This window comes from Oncorhynchus keta, chromosome 11 (assembly GCF_023373465.1).
Source record: "Oncorhynchus keta strain PuntledgeMale-10-30-2019 chromosome 11, Oket_V2, whole genome shotgun sequence".
Taxonomy (NCBI): Eukaryota; Metazoa; Chordata; class Actinopteri; order Salmoniformes; family Salmonidae; genus Oncorhynchus; species Oncorhynchus keta.
Window position 1 is genome coordinate 39,569,884 of NC_068431.1, and position 25,298 is coordinate 39,595,181.

The window sequence follows — 25,298 nt, forward strand, 5'->3', positions numbered from 1 at the left end:
AGCAAGGTTTGGTACCTGTTTTCTTTTAGCAGATTAATTGAATAACCGGGCAAGAATGACTGTGTTCCATCTGACAACTGTGTGTCTAAATGACACAGCAGATGGATGATTCACTGGGATAGCTAATGGTCTGCTAAATTGCTGCACTATTTACAATGTGTGGTGCTAGAAAATATGCACTCAAATGAATTACATATTCATTGATGTGTATCTGCAAAGATCTGTGGTTCACACACATTAGCGCATTCCTGGTCACAGTTTTAAGACATGCTAAAACACCATCAGGTCTTAGTAAAGTAAATCAGCCCCATGGTTTCTAAACAGAGCAATAGCTACTAGAGTCACGTTACACGGTCTGTTTGTTAACCTCCTGTGGTAGGGTAGTGTTGGTCCTCAGAGGGGTGGGGGGGTGACTCACCGATGCTGCAGTGCTCTCCCTCCCAGCCAGGGTGGCACTCACACTGTCCGTTCTTACACTGGCCGTGCTCCTTGCAGCGGGGTTGGCAGTCCTGCAGGTCACAGCCTGGCCCGTCCCAGCCCTCCTCACACTGGCACTTCCCACCCACACACACACTGTGGGCACTGCAGGGCACCGGACACACCTCTGCACACGGACACAGAGAGAGACAGGCAGGGGTCTTACTGCTTTGGGCAACAGACAGTACACCTCTACACAGGCCAGATGGACATGTCAAAGGCCAGCTGCATCATTGCTCCCAAAATACTTTCCGATGAATTAATTCAGGATCCTAGACACTAATCTTGTCTTGCAAGTCTTGCAAGTTCATCTAATAGACCTAAAAATATATAGATTTTTGAAAAAGAATATTATAAAACCCATTTTTATTTTAATCTCTACCTACCTACTCATGACATAAAACGAAAATGTTGTTTGTTATAATACTTTCTAACTATGTCGAGTGCTGCAGGTGCAGTTATAAAACATTCAATGCTTAAAAGTTTAGAGGTTTAATGATATTCAATGAATAATTTCTGTGGAATATGGAGAGTACATCCTATCAGCAAGTAGCCAATCAGCAGAGAGAAGAAAGAGCTGCGGGCGCAGAAAGGCCACTTATCCCCACACATGAAAAAGGCATTCACATTTAAATATCCATCATATTTAATCATGCCATAACCACTTCATTTGCATTTTATTAATCTCGATTTTTCTACCATTAAGTATATGACATTTCTATTCATTTTGTCTCTGCATCTGCTTGCAATGGAATTCAGCATGCTTGCTGTCTAACACAATTTTATAGTAACGGTTGAATGTTGCCATTATCCTCGATGCGCTTGGATTTCTATGTAAAAGAAATATATATCACACACAACACATTGATACATATAGGCTACTTTAGTGTGTTACAATCAGGTTACAGTAGGTTTACTCCATGGTAATGATATAGGCAGTACAGCCACACACAGTCAACGTTACAAGTCATTCTGCATACACTTGAGTGAACACAAAATCAATTTCCCCTTTTGGATCGAAATACTGAACTTTGCTTTGGAAGGCTCGAAAAAAACTGTGGGTTGAGTGAATGCACATTTCTTTCATGGTTATGGAAGCCGAGGCACCACACTGCTCCAAGATTCAATTCATTGGAAAGCGAAATAACCTCCACACGTGCCGTTTTCCCTTTTGGCCATCACTGAAAACATAATTGATAGGAAAAGTAATGAAGAAAGAGGGACTACTTTTCCTTTTGAGGAATGTCTTAATATGCAGCCCACCTCTCAGGGTTTCACCCAACCTAAATACAGGACTCTAGGAACAGAAACATGAATAATATGAAGATGAGCAGAAATGGATGACAGGCAGGCTTTATTCTAAAGGGTGGAGGCTTCCATAATATTTTGTTGGCACTGTGTTTCCATTCTTCTCCATATATATAACAAGCAGTGACATCAGCAGTAGGGTGTATTAGTGTGTTGTTGTGTGGCAGCTAGCAGCAGGCAGCTAATCTGTAGACCTGTCCCTGGGCTACTGGGGAACCTGCTATCCTTCTTGATCTGGCTGCTTCATGAGTAGGGTTGGCACAAGTACCGATGGTTATCGATGAAGACCGTCATGAAAATAAAATAACAGTCATAACTGTTAAAAATAAGAATAATTTAAAAAAAAAATGTGTGGAACAAACAGCTGACTGAAGACGGGATGGTCGGACATTCGTGCAGTTGAGTCCGTTTTGGACGTAACATGGATTCTTAAACGCCCACACTAGTAGAAATCCACTTTCTCGAGCTGAAAGACCATGGCCAGTAATAAAGAATTGTTTAAGTCAAAGTATGATATATGTGGGGTTGAAGTGACAAAACCGAACTGCCCGCTTTGTGCAAACTAGTGCCAATGACGTGTTTTTTTGTAAATATTTTTTTACTTATGTTTTGTTTCAGGGCTTGGTTTTATTTTGATGGTTTGTCTATTAATCAGAAACACCTGCAAATTTTGCGAGTCGCAACTGAGCTGAGCAATATAATTGAGCATCTTCAGTTATTAGGTAGCCTACCTAATTTGCTAACTGAAGGACTGCAAGCGCCATTTGAGCCGCGATTTGCTTTACCGAAACAGGTGCGTCTTTCTCATCAATATCACAGATTTTTTTTTCATATTGCTAAAGTTGTTCCCTTTTTAGACAACCACATTTTGCAGGTGTTTTCTTTTTGCCCTGTGTTTGATTTGTGAGCTTAAAGGAAAACTCTACTCAAAAACTATCTTTTGGCATTTTCCATTTGTCCATTGTTGATAGTCCCAAAATCTTTTCTATGTCAGCAATCAACTTTTCAAGATATATAACTTTCAAAATACAGCCAATATGATGCATTTTACATCATTTATTTTTTACACAAAGTGGATTTCTGTTTTCTCACTGAAAAGTGTTTCATGTTCTCATGGCCTTAACTAAATACTAAACCATCTTTGATTTCTGAATGTGTCGGCACCGGGGACTCGGGAAGTGGCTGCATTATTGATGTCATGTTATTAATCAGGCCTTTAGATTTGAACGGATAGTGTTCGTGTTGTAGGCTAGGCTAGGCTAGGCTAGGCTAGGCTACCTATTTACTGATTTTATTCATGGATAAGGCCTTAGCATTCTGAGCTCGTTCCCAAAGATCAGTGCTTTAGTTGATTATGTTGCTTTCCAGCCCACCGTGGTCAGCACCCCCAACTCCAAACATCTTACCGCGGCTATGGCACACATAGATACAGAAGGACTAAAACGAGCTTGACCTGGCAATTTGACTGGTAAACTCATGGGTACACTCGCAATGGATGCGTGTAATGTAGAATGTTAATTCGAATGATGTTAACTGTTATGGCTCATGCAATGGAATGCATTTTTTGTAATATCAGTTGAGTTGAATCAACAAATCAGAGCACATATTTTACTTCCTGCTTTGCTCCTATAGGTACACTCGCAAAGGCCGCCAGTCCATCCATTATGCCATCATTGACTTGAATGGTGATGTCCGTCCTATTCATTCTATTTCTATGGCAGCACATGCAGTCAGGAGCGAAGGAGAAAAGCCCAATCACAGCCCAATAATGAGATCTACATTTGTATCACAGGCTGAACAAAACCAAAACAACAACTTTTAGACAAAGATGACAAACAACACAGAGGAATATCCAGCTTCATCTCCTACAGCCTCAGTCACAACAGCTTCCCTGAGATGTTTCTACAACCACTGTGTCAACACTGTCTGTTATCAGTAAGAACCATACAGTCATTGGTGGCAACTCTTGTTATCAACGTCCTCTGACTAAAATGAATTAATTAAACATTTCAGTAAGAGACAGTCGTTCACCATGATTAATTATGAACACATTCCCACGTCAAATGAAGTGCAGACTTTTCATCTGGAGGCAGACAGTCAAAATAAATGCATTATACTTTTTCAAGTGTAGCAGTGAAGTGAATGTTAATCCAATGCAATGATTTTTTATTTTTAAATTTGTTCTGTATAAACAGACAGAAAGGTGACCTAAATTCAAATACAAAAATCAGATGAACAGATAATGCCTATGCTAAAAATAACAGATTTAAATTGTACAAAGAAGCATATCTCGGGATGAATCCGAACCATGGCATTATTGTTCCCTGGAGGAGGCGTATTAAAAAATGAATAGTTTTAAAACAATCATTAGTATGCAACAATGCATATGCATATATTGATAAAGAAACAAGAAGTGCATTTGGCTGAATTGGGAGCCATGGAGCGCAGTCCAATTTACACACAGCGTGTCAGAGAAATGATTGCTAATTTGTCTGATAGGCTGCTGGGTGTGTGAAGGTCTCCTTCTGCTAGGAGCTGGCAGATCATTACAAGCAGAAAAACACATTGCCAGGGTCTGTGTTACTCAGTCAGAGGTAAGACCAAAAGTTAGAGTCATGTACAGCAGATGCAATCTAGTCATTTAAATCACAGCCAGACAGAAAGGAGTGGGGGCCTGACTACACGTAAACCTTTTATTGGAGGTTAAGGACGTGATTGAACTCCAAAGGCTCCCCTCTAAGTGTCTGGGAGTGGACATTCCGACTCCGAATGTGAGGTAATGGTTTAAGTGAGGTAATAGTCTGAAAGCACCTTATTCGAGTGTGTGTCTGTATGTAGGAAAAAACCTACCATATGGAGATAGAGACATGTTTTTCTCTATATATGGCTCTGCATATATGTAGGTTGTATGTACGTCATGGTCCCTGTACTCACCGGTGGAGCAGTCAGAGCCAGTCCAGCTGGAATCACAGGTACAGCTGCCAGAGTCTGGAAGGTATTTCCCATGGCCTGAACACTGCTCCTGGCATGCTGGCAGGGGGCTCTCGCAGTCTGGGCCTCCCCACCCCGTTGAACACAAGCACTCCCCCTTCACACACACACCATGGCCAGAACACTGAGGGTCCAGGCAGTCCACTGGCCATCCAGAACCAGGGAGGTGAGGGGGGGCGAGACAGTGAGAAAGAGAGTGTGAGCGAGAAAGTGTCAGAGTAAATAATTCATGCCCCTCCCTGACCATCTGTATATTGTTTGAATCATCTCAGCTTCTGAATTTTCTTTTCTCTATGGGTAGGTACTGACACAAAACACCTCCATCACATCTTTCCTCTATGGGTAGGTACTGACACAAAACACCTCCATCACATCTTTCCTCTATGGGTAGGTACTAACACAAAACACCTCCATCACATCTTTCCTCTATGGTTAGGTACTGACACAAAACACCTCCATCACATCTTTCCTCTATGGGTAGGTACTGACACAAAACACCTCCATCACATCTTTCCTCTATGGGTAGGTACTGACACAAAACACCTCCATCACATCTTTCCTCTATGGGTAGGTACTAACACAAAACACCTCCATCACATCTTTCCTCTATGGGTAGGTACTGACACAAAACACCTCCATCACATCTTTCCTCTATTGGTAGGTACTGACACAAAACACCTCCATCACATCTTTCCTCTATGGGTAGGTACTGACACAAAACACCTCCATCACATCTTTCCTCTATGGGTAGGTACTGACACAAAACACCTCCATCACATCTTTCCTCTATGGGTAGGTACTGACACAAAACACCTCCATCACATCTTTCCTCTATGGGTAGGTACTGACACAAAACACCTCCATCACATCTTTCCTCTATGGGTAGGTACTGACACAAAACACCTCCATCACATCTTTCCTCTATGGGTAGGTACTGACACAAAACACCTCCATCACATCTTTCCTCTATGGGTAGGTACTAACACAAAACACCTCCATCACATCTTTCCTCTATGGGTAGGTACTGACACAAAACACCTCCATCACATCTTTCCTCTATGGGTAGGTACTGACACAAAACACCTCCATCACATCTTTCCTCTATGGGTAGGTACTGACACAAAACACCTCCATCACATCTTTCCTCTATGGGTTGGTACTGACACAAAACACCTCCATCACATCTTTCCTCTATGGGTAGGTACTGACACAAAACACCTCCATCACATCTTTCCTCTATTGGTAGGTACTGACACAAAACACCTCCATCACACCTTGCTGATTCATCACATTGTCTGTGTACTTCAGTGGTGTTCATTCTAACAGTGTCACTGTAACCTTGCGAGAACAGCGTGTCCTAGCAGTGAATGGTTTATTACTGAGAACGCGTCGCACCATGAGGAAAACATGGCCATCTACAACAAGAACATGAAAACGTCTGCAGCTTTTACACAAGATTCTCATAAAGAATTAACAATAAACAGCTTCAATCCATGTCTGGAGCTAATTGATCACATTTAGTCGTGATACACTTCAGAACAACCCCACCCACCCAACTAATGCACACTACAAAAAAGAAAAATCTATGCAGTGTTAACCACAGTAATTACCACAAGGCTTGCAGGCTGGATCCTAGTCACAGGCTCATTGGCTCAAGGTTATTCTCTAGCACGGATATCTCAGACAAAGCCAATAATTACCCCACTGGATACAACTACCTAAGGACAATCAATTGATTTGGCTGTTTCATCCTAAGCATTCTTCATGACGTGCATGAAAAGCGGGCAGCGGCTGTTTGTGTGTGTGTGTATGTGTGTGTAGAGGATAATCTATTGGGTCAATCTGATTTTGCACACAAAAACTCTCTCCATAATTAAAATGATGTGAAAGGAGGATGCTGGATTTATTGTTGCTGTGGTTAAATAGTAGGCCTAATCAGACAGTCTATAAAACACTTTGGTGTGTGTCCTTGTGCAAAACCCAATAACAAACAGAACACTGGTTAGGCTAGTGGTTAGAGCCCTGAACTAACAACTAGTGGCTTTTCTGCATGCCTCTGTTATTGCACTTTGTGATAAGGGACGCACCAAACCAAAGCTCTTTGGCTAGGCTAAATGCAACTGTATCCTATCCCTATGCTTGTGTCAACAGCGATAATGATTATTATTAGGACAGGATCCTTGCCTTGTTCACAGTTGTTGCCCTTGTAGGCGGGGCTGCACATACAGATGCCGTTGACACAGGTGCCGTGGTTGGAGCAGGTGGGATCGATGCACTGGTCCTCCTGAATGTCACACTCTGGGCCCTTCCAGCCCGGGTGACACTGGCAGTAACCTTTCTCATAATCTCCATTCCCACTGCACAGGACAGGACAGGAGTCTGCAAGGGAAGCACATGAAGACAGTAGCCCTCAAGAAATACTGTGGTGTAAAGAAAATACACCCAATACTGTACTGTATGCATTAGTGCATTGACGTGTTCACATTCAAAACCTTCACTCAAAACAGGTTGCTGTCTAAGATGTGAATTATAAAGCTTTGTGTCATTCCAGCACAGGCAGGTACTAGTTAGTGCTCACCCTGAGACCCCAGTGGTGATCTCCCCACGAGCCATATACAGGTTTCACCCATCACCAATATCTTACTAATAAGCATGCAGCTGAATTCACCTAATCCTCTCCCCCTGATGATAGTGCTGTAAGTACTCTCCCCTCCGCTGGGCACAGGCCACGCACCCCCACTCAGACCCTCTTCCTGTGAAATCCACCTAATCTCTCAAGCACTTCAATTTTGCTCAAGTGGCACCTGAGTCAAACTCCAGTAGCTGCTGTGTGGCGCTGCAGCGGCGGCGTCTCCCTCCAACACCCCCCTCTATTTCCCAAGGCCCCTCCATCCACCACTTGGTGCCTTAGCATGAAAATTGATATTTACAAAATGAGGAAGAAGCTTAGAGCTCAGAGGCTGAAGCATGGAGACACATGGTAAACACCAGAGCAGTACATACTGTGCTGTATAAATAGATTCAATAGAGATCTTTGCTCATATGCCATTAACCCTTTGGCGTGTAGTCTAAACATAACTCATATCACTAACATATTGCATTTGCACATTGTCTTTCATTCCTATGCTACATGTACTGTATAGACACTCATAGTGAACCATTTTCCAGTGTCTTTAAAACCTATGTGAGAGAACATGACTCCAGTCTCCTCTCCTCTCCTCTCCTCTCCTCTCTCTCCTCTCCTCTCCTCTCCTCTCCTCTCCTCTCCTCTCCTCTCCTCTCCTCTCCTCTCCTCTCTCCTCTCCTCTCTCTCCTCTCCTCTCCTCTCCTCTCCTCTCCTCTCCTCTCTTCTGATCTCTCATGCCTCCAGTCTGTCTGTCTGTTTATGTACTGTTGCAGTGTGGAAGTTATACCTTACAGACCCTGGCCTGTCCATTAGTCTCCATAATATGTCACAGTTCCACACCGGGAACAGTAATAGACACATTATGCTCGCTACAGTGGCTCCCTGACCACAGATTTAGGCAGAGACAGATTAAGGCTTTCGACCAGAGCAGGTCGGCCTGGGCCAAGAGAGACCACTTTGACCACAAAGTGGATCTGAAATTACCACTTGCTTTCCTCAATTAATGCAAAGATTGTAAATAATCCTTAGAGACAATCAAAATACTCTCATTCAGAATGGCTTTTAGTGTTGATAATATTGGCAGAATGCATTATGAAGCACCAGGCTTAATAAAACAGTACCCACACAGAAAAAAACACATGAATTTCAAGTAATCACATGTGATCTTATGTCAAGTTAATGTGATAACATGTGACAACATGTAAAAGCAACATGTGATAACATGAAACTGCACATGTGAAAACATGTGAGATACAGATTTTAAGTAGTGTTAATTTGAGGTTGGTTCGGTTTCGGTTAGATTATTAAAAAATTATCACAGTTTTCATTTTCGGTTTTGTTAATTTATTTGTGTGCCTGAGTGGCACAGCGGTCTATGGCACTCCATCTAGAGGTGTCACTACAGGCCCTGGTTCGATTCCAGGCTGAATCCCAACCGGCCGTGATTGGTAGTCCCATAGGGCGGTGCACAATTGGCCCAGTGTCGTCCGGGTTTGGCCGGTGTAGGCCATCATTGTAAATAAGAATTTGTTCTTAACTGACTTGCTTAGTTGAATAAATACATTAAATGTACTATGTATTATGTGGGTTGAATGCTGTAACAGAGAATAAAACAATTAATAAAAGTCCCATGATGGTAGTGACTGCCCATTGCTGCTTATCACTTACTAACCATCATTTATCCATAAAATATTTCAGTTATTGTGTTATTTAATTCCAGGTCACCATCTCACCTCTATAGAGCTGCTGCCTATGCTGTCTGACAAAATCACTATTTTAGGAGTTCTTCAAAATAAATAAAGCAAACTTTTATGACTGCTAAATACCAATTATCAATCACTTATTTTCAGGTAGAAATACCTTGCGAAGCAACTGCTCTCTAAGAGACTGGACAAGTAGGTGCACAATGGAGTACGGTCATTGTAGTTAATTACCATGTTACAACCTGCCCTAAACTATGTAGAATATTGGCCTGTTCAAAACTACAACTCCCTACTTACATCCCACAGTTTAGGCTTGACATGATTTATATCTAGAGAAACTGTGCAACGTGTGCATTGAGCTCACAGAAAAAATAAGAACTAAATTGAATTCAAATAATTGAACAGCCTTTGGTGAATTAGTTGTTTAAAAAACAAAAACTAACCGGCGTTTTGGGTAATTGCTCAGCACTTATTTTAACATGTGAACGTTTTTCACTTGAAAATGCAATGACATGGGGTTTTACAGTAAGTGGTACACTGTAAAGCTGAAATACAAAAGAAACACCTTTAATCAGTGACATTTGCAGTATGCTGACCTTTCTGCTGCACCACAAAGTATGTAGCATTCCCCCATATAACACATCACTGCCACCTGCACTGCTATTTTAGTTATCAGTTAATATGACTATTGTCTCATCAATGATTTAATTACTTATTTCAGCAATTTGAGGGTTTTTTGTAATGTTGGTGTGGCATATTATTCTATTTATGGGTGATCAGTTGTGTCATCGGGAAACTTGATGATGGTGTTGGAGTCGTGCCTGGCCAGGCAGTCATGAGTGAACAGGTTGTACAGGAGGGGACTGAACACGCACCCCTGAGGGGCCCCCCGTGTTGAGGATCAGCGTGGCGGATGTGTTGTTACCTACCCTTACCACCTGGGGGTGGCCCGTCAGGAAGTCCAGGATCCAGTTGCAGAGGGAAGTGTTTAGTCCCAGGGTCCTTAGCTTAGTGATGAGCTTTGAGAGCACTATGGTGTTGAACAGTGAGCTGTAGTCAATGAATAGCATTCTCACATAGGTGTTCCTTTTGTCCAGATGGGAAAGGGCAGTGTTGAGTGCAATAGAGATTGCATCATCTGTGGATCTGTTAGGGCGGTATGCAAATTGGAATGGGTCTAGGGTTTCTGGGATGATGGTGTTGGTGTGAGCCATGACCAGCCTTTCAAAGCACTTCATGGCTACAGACGTGAGTGCTACGGGTCGGTAGTCATTTAGGCAGGTTACCTTAGTGTTCTTGGGCACAGGGACTATGGTGGTCTGCTTGAAACATGTTGGTATTATATACTCAGTCAGAAACAGGTTGAAAACGTCAGTGAAGATACTTGCCAGTTGGTCAGCGCATGCTCGGAGTACACGTCCTGGTAATCCGTCTGGCCTGTGGCCTTGTGTACGTTGACCTGTTTAAAGGTCTTACTCACATCGTCTACAGAGAGCATTTTATATGTTACGAATTTGTAAGTGCTTAAGATCCTGTTCAATCTCTGTAATATACCTTTTGAGCAGTCTGGTCCCAGAAAGCCGGTGAAGCAGTGGCAGTGGCCTGCTACACATTCACCGTTCCCCTTACAGTTGGTGGAGCAGCCGTCCATGGTTTCTACAGACACAGAGAAAGTAGTAAACAACACAACACATGGGCTAGGCAGAAACACAAAGGAGAAAAATGGTGCCAAGTCATGGTATAATGAAGACTATTACTTACTCTGTGCATCCGTTGAGACATTTATTAATAAACAAACATCATTTCGATCCCACAAATGATCTGATGAAGATCCTGGTTGGTATCCAAACGTGTGCTTATTAATAAAGGTACGTGGTGGAGCGCTATTTCTTTTATACCAACTTTTTGGGGGCCCTGATCCTACTAAAGGATTTGTGTTTGACCACACTTGATGCCATATTATAATCTAACATGCTGAATGATTGACAATAAGGTAACAGATGAAGAGTTTAATTCCAAAACAGTATATATCCATTTTCAAAAATGTTTGTAAATGAGCTTTTATTGTTTAAAGAAATGATTAAAAAGATTGGTCCTGTCCGGGGGTGTCCTCCTCCTGTCTCAGCCTCCAGTATTTATGCTGCAGTAGTTTATGTGTCGGGGGGCTAGGGTCAGTTTGTTATATCTGGAGTACTTCTCCTGTCCTATTCGGTGTCCTGTGTGAATCTAAGTGTGTGTTCTCTAATTCTCTCCTTCTCTCTTTCTTTCTCTCTCTCGGAGGACCATGCCCCAGGACTACCTGACATGATGACTCCTTGCTGTCCCCAGTCCACCTGGCCATGCTGCTGCTCCAGTTTCAACTTCCACCTGGCCGTGCTGCTGCTCCAGTTTCAACTGTTCTGCCTTATTATTATTCGACCATGCTGGTCATTTATGAACATTTGAACATCTTGGCCATGTTCTGTTATAATCTCCACCCGGCACAGCCAGAAGAGGACTGGCCACCCCACATATGCTCTCTCTAATTCTCTCTTTCTTTCTCTCTCTCGGAGGACCTGAGCCCTAGGACCATGCCCCAGGACTACCTGACATGATGACTCCTTGCTGTCCCCAGTCCACCTGACCGTGCTGATGCTCCAGTTTCAACTGTTCTGCCTTATTATTATACGACCATGCTGGTAATTTATGAACATTTGAGCATCTTGGCCATGTTCTGTTATAATCTCCACCCGGCACAGCCAGAAGAGGACTGGCCACCCCACATAGCCTGGTTCCTCTCTAGGTTTCTTCCTAGATTTTGGCCTTTCTAGGGAGTTTTTCCTAGCCACCATGCTTCTACACCTGCATTGCTTGCTGTTTGGGGTTTTAGGCTGGGTTTCTGTACAGCACTTTGAGATATCAGCTGATGTACGAAGGGCTATATAAATACATTTGATTTGATTGGTGTGTTTTTTCACTATCTAATTATGGCATGGGGTTGTTCAATGACAGAAATGTAATTGTTTAAAATCTATCACTTGATGGTTTCATTTCAGAGAGAAAAATAATCAAGTTTTTTGCTATACAGTGCATCCGGAAATTATTCAGACCCTTTGACTTTTTCCACATTATGTTACGTTACAGCCTTATTCTAAAATAATTGAAATCGTTTTTTCCCTCCTCATAATACACACACCCCATAATGGCAAAGCAAAAACAGGTTTTTAGAAATATATGCCAATTTATCACAAATAAAAAACCTGAAATATCACGGGCGGCCAGCTCTAGGAAGAGTCTTGGTGGTTTCAAACTTCTTTCATTTAAGAATGATGGAGGCCACTGTGTTCTTGGGGACCTTAAATGCTGCAGACATTTTTTGGTACCCTTCCCCAGATCTGTGCCTCGACACAGTCCTGTCTCGGAGCTCTACGGACAATTCCTTCGACCTCATGGCTTGGTTTTTGCTCTGACATGCACTATCAACTTTGGGACCTATATAGACAGGTGGGTGCCTTTCAAAATCATGTCCAATCAATTGAATTTACCACAGGTGGACAATCAAGTTGTAGAAACATCTCATGGCTGATCAATGGAAACAGGATGCACCTGAACTCAATTTCAAGTCTCATAGTAAAGGTCTGAATACTTATGTAAATAAGGTATTTCTGTTTTTATTTTCAATAAATTAGCCAAAATCTCTAAAAACCTGGTTTCCCTTTGTCATTATGGGGTATCTTGTGTAGATTGATGAGAAAAATTCACAATTTTACAATAAGGCTGTAACGTAACAAAATGTTAAAAAAGTCAAGGGGTCTTAATACTTTCTGAATGCACTATATACCCTATAAATGCTATATATAAATGCTATATATCCGCCTCACTCTCAAAATAAATACAACCCTGTAAGTAGTACTGCTAGGTTTCACACAGTCAAATGTAACAAATAACTATGCTTTTTATAAAGAAATTTACAAATTATAAATCCGTGACAAAATTAACTCAATAAATAATATGAGATACAGTATGTACTGTACGTAAAGTATTTCATTTGAGTCATTTAGCAGATGCTCTTATGCAGAGTAACTTACAGTAAGTGCATTCATCTTAAGAAGGCTATGGGGGGTTAACCACATATCACAGTCATATATACAGGATACAAAAACACTCCATTGAAGCTAAACAATAGATATCTATATCGTTTTGCAAAAAAAACGTATTTTCAAAGACCTCTAAAATTGATGAATGAAACATTTGAGAAGAGAACAAATTTACACACACATGAAGGTACCCATAAGCAATCATTTCTGATGAAAAAACACAAATGTGAAATATTGGTGGATATAGCGTTTGGGAAAAAACTCTTCAGATATTCTACATAATTATGAAGAAAATGGAAACTGACATTTCCAGAAATACACTGCAGTACCATTCTTGAACTACCTTTTAAACAATGCGTTTTACAAGACAGCAAAAGCATTTTCAGGAGAGGCTGGTGAGAGAGAGCATTAGGAGGAATGCATTGTCTCGTCTCTCAGCAGAGGCTTACAGATGCTTGACAAAAGGTCAATCAATTAAGGCTGACAGACTGCAGCTCCTTGCAATGAACAACATAACTCAACCCTTTTGATGGTGAAATGGCAGCTTGTTTCGCAAACCTTTTTCCTGGAAATAATGTCACATGCTCTGTATTTTTCTGTACATCTGCAGTAATTATAAGACTTCATTACTGCTCCCAAACATGATTGCATGGCGATGCAATTTTCATTAGTGTCTGACAATGTGGAGAACCTATTCTACTTTTTACATAACGAGAAGCCAATTACCGATGGCAGTGCTCAGAACAAAAACTTGTTCCATTTTCTTTCCGTCGTTGTAGAAAGCCAGGTACCAGGTTCCAGCGTCCATGTACTCTATGAAGCCCGTCTCCTGGAGGGAGGAGAGGATCAGGTTCCTGGGAGACGCGTTGGAATCCTCCGCTACCATCTGAACCTCCTGTTTGATCAGCTGCTTCCCGTCCAGGAGCTTGACAAAGTCAAACTGCAAGAGGAAGAGAAAACATCACATTAAATATGTAGCCATGGTTTGAGAGTCAAAAATTGGGACATCACAAGTTCCTGGTTGGGCAAATCAAATCCAATTTTATTTGTCACATACACATGGCTAGCAGATGCTAATGCGAGTGTAGCGAAATGCTTGTGCATAGTTTCCTAGGAACGCGAAGCGAGGCGGCCATCTCTGCCGGTGCCGGCATACTGACGTGCCCTGACTGACAGGGTGTATGAGGGTTCCTCCAACATCACAGCACACATACCTATCTCTGGGAACAAGCCAAAACCAGAAATCATAATGTGCTGTATCGTATCCTGTCATCCATCTTAAAATAACTGGAACTTAATCATATGCAAAAGCTCCCGAGCCACCTTTTGACTTTGCCCTTAATGAGCGTAATAAAGAGACAGGCCCCCATGCTGTATTACCAGATGAGTAGGATATGACAGTAGCCTGGAGCGGGACACAGTGCCTTAGCTGCGCCAGAGTCACTCATGTTTGTGTGTGCTCTTGGAGATAAGCAGGGGCCAGGGCTGGTATTACACTGCAGTCGGCTGGTGACTGCATGCAGCAAAGCCTTTCTGCCTGCTGGGCTCAGAGGGAGGTCTGTCTTCACTCCTCCACCCTTCCTAAATAATAAACCCAGGGCTTGGTGAGGCCAGGTCCGTAACTCCAATGACAAGCCCCTAGGCCTCAGAATCACTCTATGACTCAGGTTCTCTTATGAGAGACAAATGCTCCCCTACGGAACAAAAGGAAAACGATGTTTGTAATTCAGTAGAACCGCTGGGGCACCATAGCCATCGGGCCCCTGCATTTCAACTCATCAGTGACGCAAAGCAGCAGAAGAGGAGGTGGAAGAGGCGATCGCAGTCCCTCCATTATTCACTTTCAGCTGGGGATCGGCAAATGATGTCACACTGAAGCGGAAATGGCCAATAGTGACAAAATCTCCTTGAAAGAAAAGTCTGAACTGTGCGTGCCGCCAAGGGGACTGACTCAGATGAATGACTAAAAACATCCTATTAGGATTCATCATGCGGAAGCCTGCTGGGTTTGCTGAGGCCGCTGAAACAGCCTTGTGACAGATGAGTCGCTTGTGTGGCGGTCTCGCTGTGACCCTGAGTGCTCAGCCCCATGACCTGCTGGGTATTCTATCAGCAGATGTAATGAGCGATGGTCCGAGGCAACATATGTGTGACTGCGTGCAGGGGCAAAAAACTGAACTGGGATCAGCCGAATCAGCTGACCTGGCTGACAGAGACATCTAATGATGGTGTGGGATTAGCCAGCCCCACTGAGACAGGACTTTGTGATTTTTATGGATCCCCATTTGTTGCTGCCAAGGCAAAGGGTGGCTACTTTGAAGAATCTCAAATATAAAATATATTTTGATTTGTTTAACACTTTTTTGGCTACTACATAATTCCATTTGTTATTTCATAGTTTTGATGTCTTCACTATTATTCTATAATGTAAAAATAGTCCAAATAAGGAAAAACCCGGGAATGAGTAGGTGTGTCCAAACGTTTGACTGGTACTGTGTGTGTGATTACTATAATGATTATGAGCATCCTCACAGAACAAAAAGGACATCTGGGTTTGAAAGGAAACTTTCAATTATCATTAATTAATTGTCTGTATCCATGCACCTACATATGCAAATTAGTATACAAATGAGCCCTAAATAAGGAGTATTTAATTGAATTACGACAGATCACAATTTATTGAATGATTGGAACTGTTAATCTTAGATAATATCTTTGGTAACACGCAGTGATTGGGGAGTTTAGGCATTTTACTGACATCACATTAGTTCCACTAGATATTTCCTTGATTGCATTCATTCCATAACAATAAACTACATACATTGAAGCTCATTATGAAATTGACAAAAGTACTGGTACTGTGTGTAGCCAACAGTACTGTAGCTAATTCACTGATTGGTGAAGTATCTGCCAGCTTTTTATCATGGGTTTCCATGTGGGTGAAGAGTGAGACGGAAGGATGACAGAGGGATTCAGGAAAGGTAGTTGTGTGTAGGGATTGGGGTACACTCATTAGCATCGAGGTTGGTGTGTATCTGTGCATGTGTGGGTGTGTATCTGTGCATGTGTGGGTGTGTATCTGTGCATGTGTGGGTGTGTATCTGTGCATGTGTGTAGATGAACCAGGTGTTTATTTAGTTACTTGAGTGTGTATTGGGGAGTTTCAGTCATTGCAGGAGTGGGAATACATAAGAGTCTACAGTATGACTGTTTATCATGGGAGTGGGTGTAGTGCTCTTGTGTGTATGAGGTAGGTAGGGGTACAGTACCTGTGTGTGTGTAGGGGGGATGTTCCTACGCCCATAGATCCCCAAGAGGGCGTCCCGTGCCAGGGAGACGTTGAACTTGACATACTCTGGGTGGTGGATGGTGATGTGGAAACGCCAGAACAGACCTGGGGGAATGACCTGCATCACCTGGGTACCAATGTCCACCTCCCCTCGGTCTATCGCTTTCCCCCTGTGGAATAGCTCCTTATCTATATTGTGTAAACACACACACACGCAAATGCAAACGCACACACACACACACACACACACACACACACACACACACACACACACACACACACACACACACACACACACACACACACACACACACACACACACACACACACACACACACACACACACACACAATTTGCACCAAATGAAAATAAATGCACAAATGGGTATAAGCACAAATGAGAACAACGTTTGTTGCTGCACCGAGATATTGGCTCTCCCTCTGCCTCTATCAGATAATGAGAGAAAATACAGGCAGACTTTAATCCGTTTCATTTCATTGCCTCAACTAATAAATCCTCCTCGGTCCTTTTAGGAAACGTTCTATCCTCATTGTCAGATGAAACCCTGCATCTGTTCAAACTGGTGCTACACAACTGTAAACAGAAAGAAAAAACAACCATATCCAATATGGTTATACTATGGTGAGGAATGAGAAGACCAGCTAGCTACCGGATGCTTGAGAAAACACCTCCCACATCCAGGCGTGATCTAATTTTTTTTTATTTTTAATTTTACCTTTATTTAACCAGGCAAGTCAGTTAAGAACATTCTTATTTTCAATGACGGCCTGGGAACAGTGGGTTAACTGCCTGTTCAGGGGCAGAACGACAGATTTGTACCTTGTCAGCTCGGGGGTTTGAACTCGCAACCTTCCGGTTACCAGTCCAACGCTCTAACCACTAGGCTACGCTAATTACTCTGTGCTGGTAACCCCTGGTGTCTGCTCTCTGGCAGGTATGCCAACATACCAGGGTGTCACATTATTGATTCTCTCTCTCCTGGCGGGTAACATGAGATCAGTTCAGCTCTACTGTACACATTAAGCTACGCTCTTAGAAAAAAGGTGCTATCTTGAACTTTAAAGAGTTATTCGGCTGTCCCCATAGGAGAACCCTTTGGGTTCCAGGTAGAACTCCAATTTTTCTACATGTAACCAAAAAGTGTTGTACCTGGAACCAAAAAGGGTTCTCCTATGGGGACAGCTGAAGAACCCTTTTGGAACCCTTTGTTCTAAGAGTGTAATTTGATCTGTTTGGTGTCTTCTTATCTTCACATAACTCAATGTACAGAGCTCTGGAAACCACATGTTTTTAAATGTGTTTTTACTTCATCTAAATGTGTTTTTTAAAAACCATCTACATACACATACATGTCTAGACATCGATCACATGGATTGGTCACACATTAGTCTTGACAACCTTGTGAAAAAGATTGGTTTGGTTATCATAGAAACGGAGACCATTTTTTGTCAAGAAAACACCACCAGACTGGAGCAGGTGGACAAGGTAATGGCAGAGTTACTTTGTGCTACCAGAATGCATTTACTAACTCAATCACTGTGTATAGCTGTGTTACGCGGTTTAGGAGAGGTGGTGTTTGGTCTGTGCCACTGCCACCACAGAACTCATTACAGGGTAATGAAGGCATATCTAGCTGGTGCCTCTCCTGCAGGCCATCTCACCTGTCACTTAAACTGGGTTCAGAGGGTGGGGGGTGGGGTTGGGAGGTAAATTAGAAAAGCGTTTCAAAATAGTCTGGCATACAAGCAAATTAATTCTCATAGCCTAAGGGTTACCCTGATAAAACAATTATTCCAGTAATCTATTTACAATGAAATGAAACCGTCTTTTCAATTAGTTATAATTTTCCCTCACAATTGGACAGCTGAATAGAACAAGATTTTAATACTTGGGTCTGTCTGTTGATTGAGACTATTCTATTCCCTTTCATCCATCAGATCTATGCTGATAATAATATATATATATATTTTTTAACCTTTATTTAACTAGGCAAGCCAGTTAAGAACAAATTATTATTTACAATGACAGCCTACCAAAAAGCAAAAGGCCTCCTGAGGGGACGGGGGCTGGGATAAAAATAAAAGAAGTTAGATAAAAATACAAATCTGATTGCTATTCTAAAGAAAATGTACATACTTAGACCCAATACAGAGGCTCAATTATAGGGACTGGTCCAACACATCATCCTATGGGAAGGCCCAATAAAAAAGTCTGAAGCTCTAAGAAAATTCCCAGAACTACAAGTGAGAAATGCCAATGAAAGATAAGTACGACCAAAAATATACATAATAATTCTGTAATTCTGTATACTAAGGTAAAGGTCTAAAGTGGATCAAATGCCACGTCATTCTAATTTGTTTCGTAGAACAGGGAGGTTCAGAAGTGGAGCTTGCTGGAGGACCTCTGGTCTGAAAGAGTTAAGGATGACGCTGTGGGCTGTAGCCTGCTAGGGGATTAATCCACACTCTCTTACTTTAATTAACTGCACATGAAGCTCCTCATGATTACTTCATAGTCAATGCATGTTAATGTAACCCAGCACAGCTGCGCTACATTGTACTAGCCACAGAGTGTACACAGCCTTTTATACTGTCTCAATCTAGCAGTACTACCTGTAGTTTCCTATTCCTCCCCTTTGAGGAGAAAGGATGGATGTGTCAGAGGCCTATGATATGGGAATATTGAAACTCAGACACCAAGCTTTTACTGAGATCCATTATGTGCTTATGCAGGGGCAATCCAATATTTTCATAACTGATTTGATTTTAATCTACTCTTCAACATTGCCCTAGTTGCAGAGAACATTTTCTGGTTCACGCGCTTATAGAAATGAGATTGAATTATGTGGAATGGAACTGAATTATTTCACTCATTGCCGCAATGGAATTGTACGTCTGCGGTATTTGGGACCCCAGGGTTGGTCTGGTGTTATTGGAATAATGCTATATCTCTATCTTGCTGATTCTATGAGTTTATTTTTTATTTTTCGGAAGTGGGAAATGTATATAATCAGATCTTTATCGTGCTAATGGAGGCAATGCCATGTGAACACATAAGGCGTTTTAACTCGAAGATGCCCTGTGAACACATGAGGCGTTTTAACTGGAGGATGCCCTGTGAACACATGAGGCGTTTTAACTGGAGGATGCCCTGTGAACACATGAGGCGTTTTAACTGGAGGATGCCCTGATGCGTTTTAACTGGAGGATGCCCTGTGAACACGTTTTAACTGGAGGATGCCATGTGAACACATTTTTAACTGGAGGATGCCATGTGAACACATAAGGCGTTTTAACTCGAAGATGCCCTGTGAACACATGAGGCGTTTTAACTGGAGGATGCCCTGTGAACACATGAGGCGTTTTAACTGGAGGATGCCCTGTGAACACATGAGGCGTTTTAACTGGAGGATGCCCTGTGAACACGAGTCGTTTTAACTGGAGGATGCCCTGTGAACACATGAGGCGTTTTAACTGGAGGATGCCCTGTGAACACATGAGGCGTTTTAACTGGAGGATGCCCTGTGAACACATGAGGCGTTTTAACTGGAGGATGCCCTGTGAACACATGAGGCGTTTTAACTGGAGGATGCCCTGTGAACACATGAGGCGTTTTAACTGGAGGATGCCCTGTGAACACATGAGGCGTTTTAACTGGAGGATGCCCTGTGAACACGTTTTAACTGAGGATGCCCTGTTTTTAACTGGAGGATGCCCTGTGAACACATGAGGCGTTTTAACTGGAGGATGCCCTGCCCTGAACACATGAGGCGTTAACTGGAGGATGCCCTGTGAACACATGAGGCGTTTTAACTGGAGGATGCCCTGTGAACACATGAGGCGTTTTAACTGGAGGATGCCCTGTGAACACATGAGGCGTTTTAACTGGAGGATGCCCTGTGAACACATGAGGCGTTTTAACTGGAGGATGCCCTGTGAACACATGAGGCGTTTTAACTGGAGGATGCCCTGTGAACACATGAGGCGTTTTAACTGGAGGATGCCCTGTGAACACATGAGGCGTTTTAACTGGAGGATGCCCTGTGAACACATGAGGCGTTTTAACTGGAGGATGCCCTGTGAACACATGAGGCGTTTTAACTGGAGGATGCCCTGTGAACACATGAGGCGTTTTAACTGGAGGATGCCCTGTGAACACATGAGGCGTTTTAACTGGAGGATGCCCTGTGAACACATGAGGCGTTTTAACTGGAGGATGCCCTGTGAACACATGAGGCGTTTTAACTGGAGGATGCCCTGTGAACACATGAGGCGTTTTAACTGGAGGATGCCCTGTGAACACATGAGGCGTTTTAACTGGAGGATGCCCTGTGAACAAATGAGGCGTTTTAACTGGAGGATGCCCTGTGAACACATGAGGCATTTTAACTGGAGGATGCCCTGTGAACACAGGATGCCCTGTGAACACATGGCGTTTTAACTGGAGGATGCCCTGTGAACACATGAGGCGTTTTAACTGGAGGATGCCCTGTGAACACATGAGGCGTTTTAACTGGAGGATGCCCTGTGAACACTGTGAACACATGAGGCGTTTTAACTGGGCCCTGTTTTAACTGGAGGATGCCCTGTGAACACGAGGCGTTTTAACTGGAGGATGCCCTGTGAACACATGAGGCGTTTTAACTGGAGGATTAACTGGTGGAACAGCCACTTTACAATAGTGCATCTAAATCTTTTAGGATGCCCTGTGAACACATGAGGCGTTTTAACTGGAGGATGCCCTGTGAACACATGAGGCGTTTTAACTGGAGGATGCCCTGTGAACACATGAGGCGTTTTAACTGGAGGATGCCCTGTGAACACATGAGGCGTTTTAACTGGAGGATGCCCTGTGAACACATGAGGCGTTTTAACTCGAGGATGCCCTGTGAACACATGAGGCGTTTTAACTGGAGGATGCCCTGTGAACACATGAGGCGTTTTAACTGGAGGATGCCCTGTGAACACATGAGGCGTTTTAACTGGAGGATGCCCTGTGAACACATGAGGCGTTTTAACTGGAGGATGCCCTGTGAACACATGAGGCGTTTTAACTGGAGGATGCCCTGTGAACACATGAGGCGTTTGGAATTTAACTGGAGGATGCCCTGTGAACACATGAGGCGTTTTAACTGGAGGATGCCCTGTGAACACATGAGGCGTTTTAACTGGAGGATGCCCTGTGAACACATGAGGCGTTTTAACTGGAGGATGCCCTGTGAACACATGAGCAGGTTGTTGGGGCCGGACATCTGTTCTGTGAGCTCGCAATGAGTTGTCGTTTGACTTAGAGCCACGGAGCGGGAGGGGAGGACCCAGCCGGCCTTAACTGGAGGATGCCCTGTGAACACATGAGGCGATTTAACTGAGAGGATGCCCTGTGAACACATGAGGCATTTTAACTCGAGGATGCCCTGATGAACACATGAGGCGATTTAACTGGAGGATGCCCTGTGAACACATGAGGCGTTTGTAACTGGAGGATGCCCTGTGAACACATGAGGCGATTTAACGGCAGTTCCAGAGGATGCCCTGTGAACACATGAGGCGTTTTAACTGGAGGATGCCCTGTGAACACATGAGGCGTTTGCAAGGAGATTGGAACTGGAGGATGCCCTGACTAAAATGAACACATGAGGTGTTTTAACTGGAGGATGCCCTGTGAACACATGAGGCGTTTCTAACTGGAGGATGCCCTGTGAACACATGAGGCGTTTTAACTGGAGGATGCCCTGTGAACACATTAGGCGTTTTAACTGGAGGATGCCCTGTGAACACATGAGGCATTTTAACTGGAGGATGCCCTGTGAACACATGAGGCGTTTTAACTGGAGGATGCCCTGTGAACACATTAGGCGTTTTAACTGGAGGATGCCCTGTGAACACATGAGGCATTTTAACTCGAGGATGCCCTGTGAACACATTAGGCGTTTTAACTGGAGGATGCCCTGTGAACACATGAGGCGTTTTAACTGGAGGATGCCCTGTGAACACGAGGCGTTTTAACTCGAGGATGACCTGTGCGTCACCCACCCACCTTCCTAGCGGCTCTTTTATCTGACCCGCAATAAGCATCGCACAAGAAGGAAATCATTCTCATATTGCATCCAACACGCTGGTTATGAAACAACAGGTTTCTTATGTAAACACAGAGGAAGACAAATAGGAGGAGAGAGCCCTTGGATCGCCCCTTGCTCTAGCTTTTGTTGTGTGGTCTGACAATGTGAATCAAAACCTGGAGGCTTCATAACATCAATCTTTGCCCACCACCGCTTACCTTTGTTGGTGTTGTTGAGGCCGGGCAGACCGAAGGGCGTGAAGGTTATGTCTATGCTCTCTGAGTCTCTGTCCAGTTTGCTGAGTCCATTCTCATAGAGCTGCCCATCTGCTGGCTGCAGGTGCCAGGTCAGCCCAAACAAGTGCACTGCTGTAGGGGAGAGCCATGTTTTAGCATGGGGCGGGAGGATTAGTGCTAGAAAGAGAAACCCAGGGCATTAATCAATCAAAACCTAAGAGTAAGACATCTGATTAAACCTGTCTGCAGACAACAGTAACTAACTACAGTGTGGATGTGCTACAAGGTTCCTGCACTTTGGCTATATATTACAATTGTAGTTATTTGACAGAAGACTAGTCATTAGTGCTAGGAGAGAGACACACTAACGTACTGTTTGTACGACATCCTGCTGCTCCTATGCTTATTACACCGTAAAGCAACTTTTCTCCTGTCATTCATGACAACTTCGCTGACATTTCATCTACTACATCCCAATGTAATTAAACAAATAAAAAAGTATACTTCTTTTACTAGATATAAGAGTGGTAGGTTACAGTATGAGGTTCATGAAATCTATTTAATGGAATATTGATAAGTAGCTGTCTAATCTCCAAAGAAAGGTAGGATAAAGTATGTGACTTTCTAAGTAATGGATTAAAGAAAGCCAATATGGTCTAAATTAAATATTTATTTAATGTGAGACTACGGAATGGAATTAATTGAGAAAGATTCTGAAAATCGAATTCCACTGCCACAATGTTTGGCTCCTCGTTTCCAAGAGGGGGCATGCGTCAAAACAGAGATTCATTACTTTATGTAGTTCCTTTCCCAGTAATCCATAGAGCATTTCTAAGAATGGCAGAGCCAGTTACCCACTGGCAGGATAAGCATTCAAATCTATTAGGGAAAATATTTTCTGAGATAATTTGGAAGCTATTTAAATATTTTAAAAAGATCCAAAACATTGTGCACTTGACAAACACATCACACCTCTCATGGTTTCTCAATCTGCAATAAGCAAATCACTGAATTACGATGCACAACAACACAATGCCCCATAACAACATAGGAATGGTTAAACAAAGGTGAACAAAGGCGAAACAGACAGAGATATGCACTAACTCATTTCAGAGGAAAACACAAACACCTAACAACCAAAAGGAGAGAAGAGAGCAGGATAAGCAGCACTTTAACTACTATGTATACCACCTGACTCATGAGCCTTAACCAAACCCAAACCCAGCACGACTCCTCTGCACTGATTAGACATGGTGGAGATAGACATTGTATTTGAGAAAGGTGCTGCTCTGCATAACAGCCGTCCCCTCACTAGCGCAGCATTTAGATACTCAGATCAATGTAATTCACCCCTGATCACTTCAAAGTGTTTTCTTTGCATCGGCCTGTAAACTGCAGCTAGGGCAGTCATATTGGGGGACGGTCTTAAAGAATGCCTGTTGAAATGTTTTTTTTTTTGTTTTTGCAGACAGCTGAGTGGGAAAGCCTAATTAGAGTGAAAGTAGTTCACACGAATTTGCATCTGCTTTACATAGTCAGTGGAGGAATAATTGATGCTATCTGCTTTTAAAATGTATAATGCATATTCTGATTATGCAGTTTAGAGGGAAGAATTAGATTAAACCCTTGTCCTCTACTTGGGTAGATCCAAGAAACAGACAGCTGTAAAGTTGTAATGAAATTGAGAGAGAAACATATCGCCTCAGTAACAGATAAGAGTTTTGTTTGGGGTTTACCAATAATGAGGAAGGGAAGATTTGATTAGATGTTCTCTCTAAATAAGAAAGGGAGGGAATGTTTGGCTCAGGAGGCAACTGCAGTGTCCTCCTTATTAAGCCACATTGCACTATTGACTTGTAACTTGTTAATTGATTCAAGCCAAACTGTATAATCACATTATGATCATCTTGTTGCTAATAAAAATAAATAATAATCCCCATACAATTGTTTTTGCTCTACAGGAAAAATAAATGGAAATCAGAATTATGAATCAACAAAGTTCACCCTGTATTCTCAACAACATGATCCAAAACGATTAGGTCTGGTGTAAAACACGCACATTTTAGAGCTCAAGTCAGTATTCCCCACGAAGACATGATAGTATGAGATGTGCCCTTTAATGGACCACAGACCTAAATAGCTACTTGCACCTTCAGGCCTTTACGCCACCCATTTATAATGAGTCTAATTCCAATTTAGAGGCATAAAGTAAATTACGTTTCATCCATAGCTGTTATCATTTGACAGGCAACCAGCAAAACAATTGCTACACGGACTATCTGAGTTGACACTTGTATTTGTTTAGCATCTTTTCTATGCACACTCACAGGACTCTACACACTCACAGGACTCTACACACTCACAGGACTCTACACACTCACAGGACTCTACACATCACAGGAATCTACACACTCACAGGACTCTACACACTCACAGGACTCTACACACTCACAGGACTCTACACATCACAGGACTCTACACACTCACAGGACTCTACACACTCACAGGACTCT

The 25,298-nt window shown here is 42.8% G+C and overlaps 1 protein-coding gene across 1 annotated transcript in view; it reads right to left on the minus strand.

Moving 5' to 3' along the window:
* LOC118390252 (teneurin-1-like) overlaps nucleotides 1-25,298 on the minus strand; it is a 189,284-nt gene that overhangs the window by 46,473 nt on the left and 117,513 nt on the right. Inside the window, 7 exon segments of the mRNA XM_035780623.2 lie at nucleotides 419-604; nucleotides 4,720-4,920; nucleotides 6,961-7,155; nucleotides 10,660-10,761; nucleotides 13,908-14,121; nucleotides 16,451-16,659; nucleotides 22,768-22,917. Of these exon segments, the coding sequence (XP_035636516.2) occupies nucleotides 419-604; nucleotides 4,720-4,920; nucleotides 6,961-7,155; nucleotides 10,660-10,761; nucleotides 13,908-14,121; nucleotides 16,451-16,659; nucleotides 22,768-22,917 (1,257 nt within the window).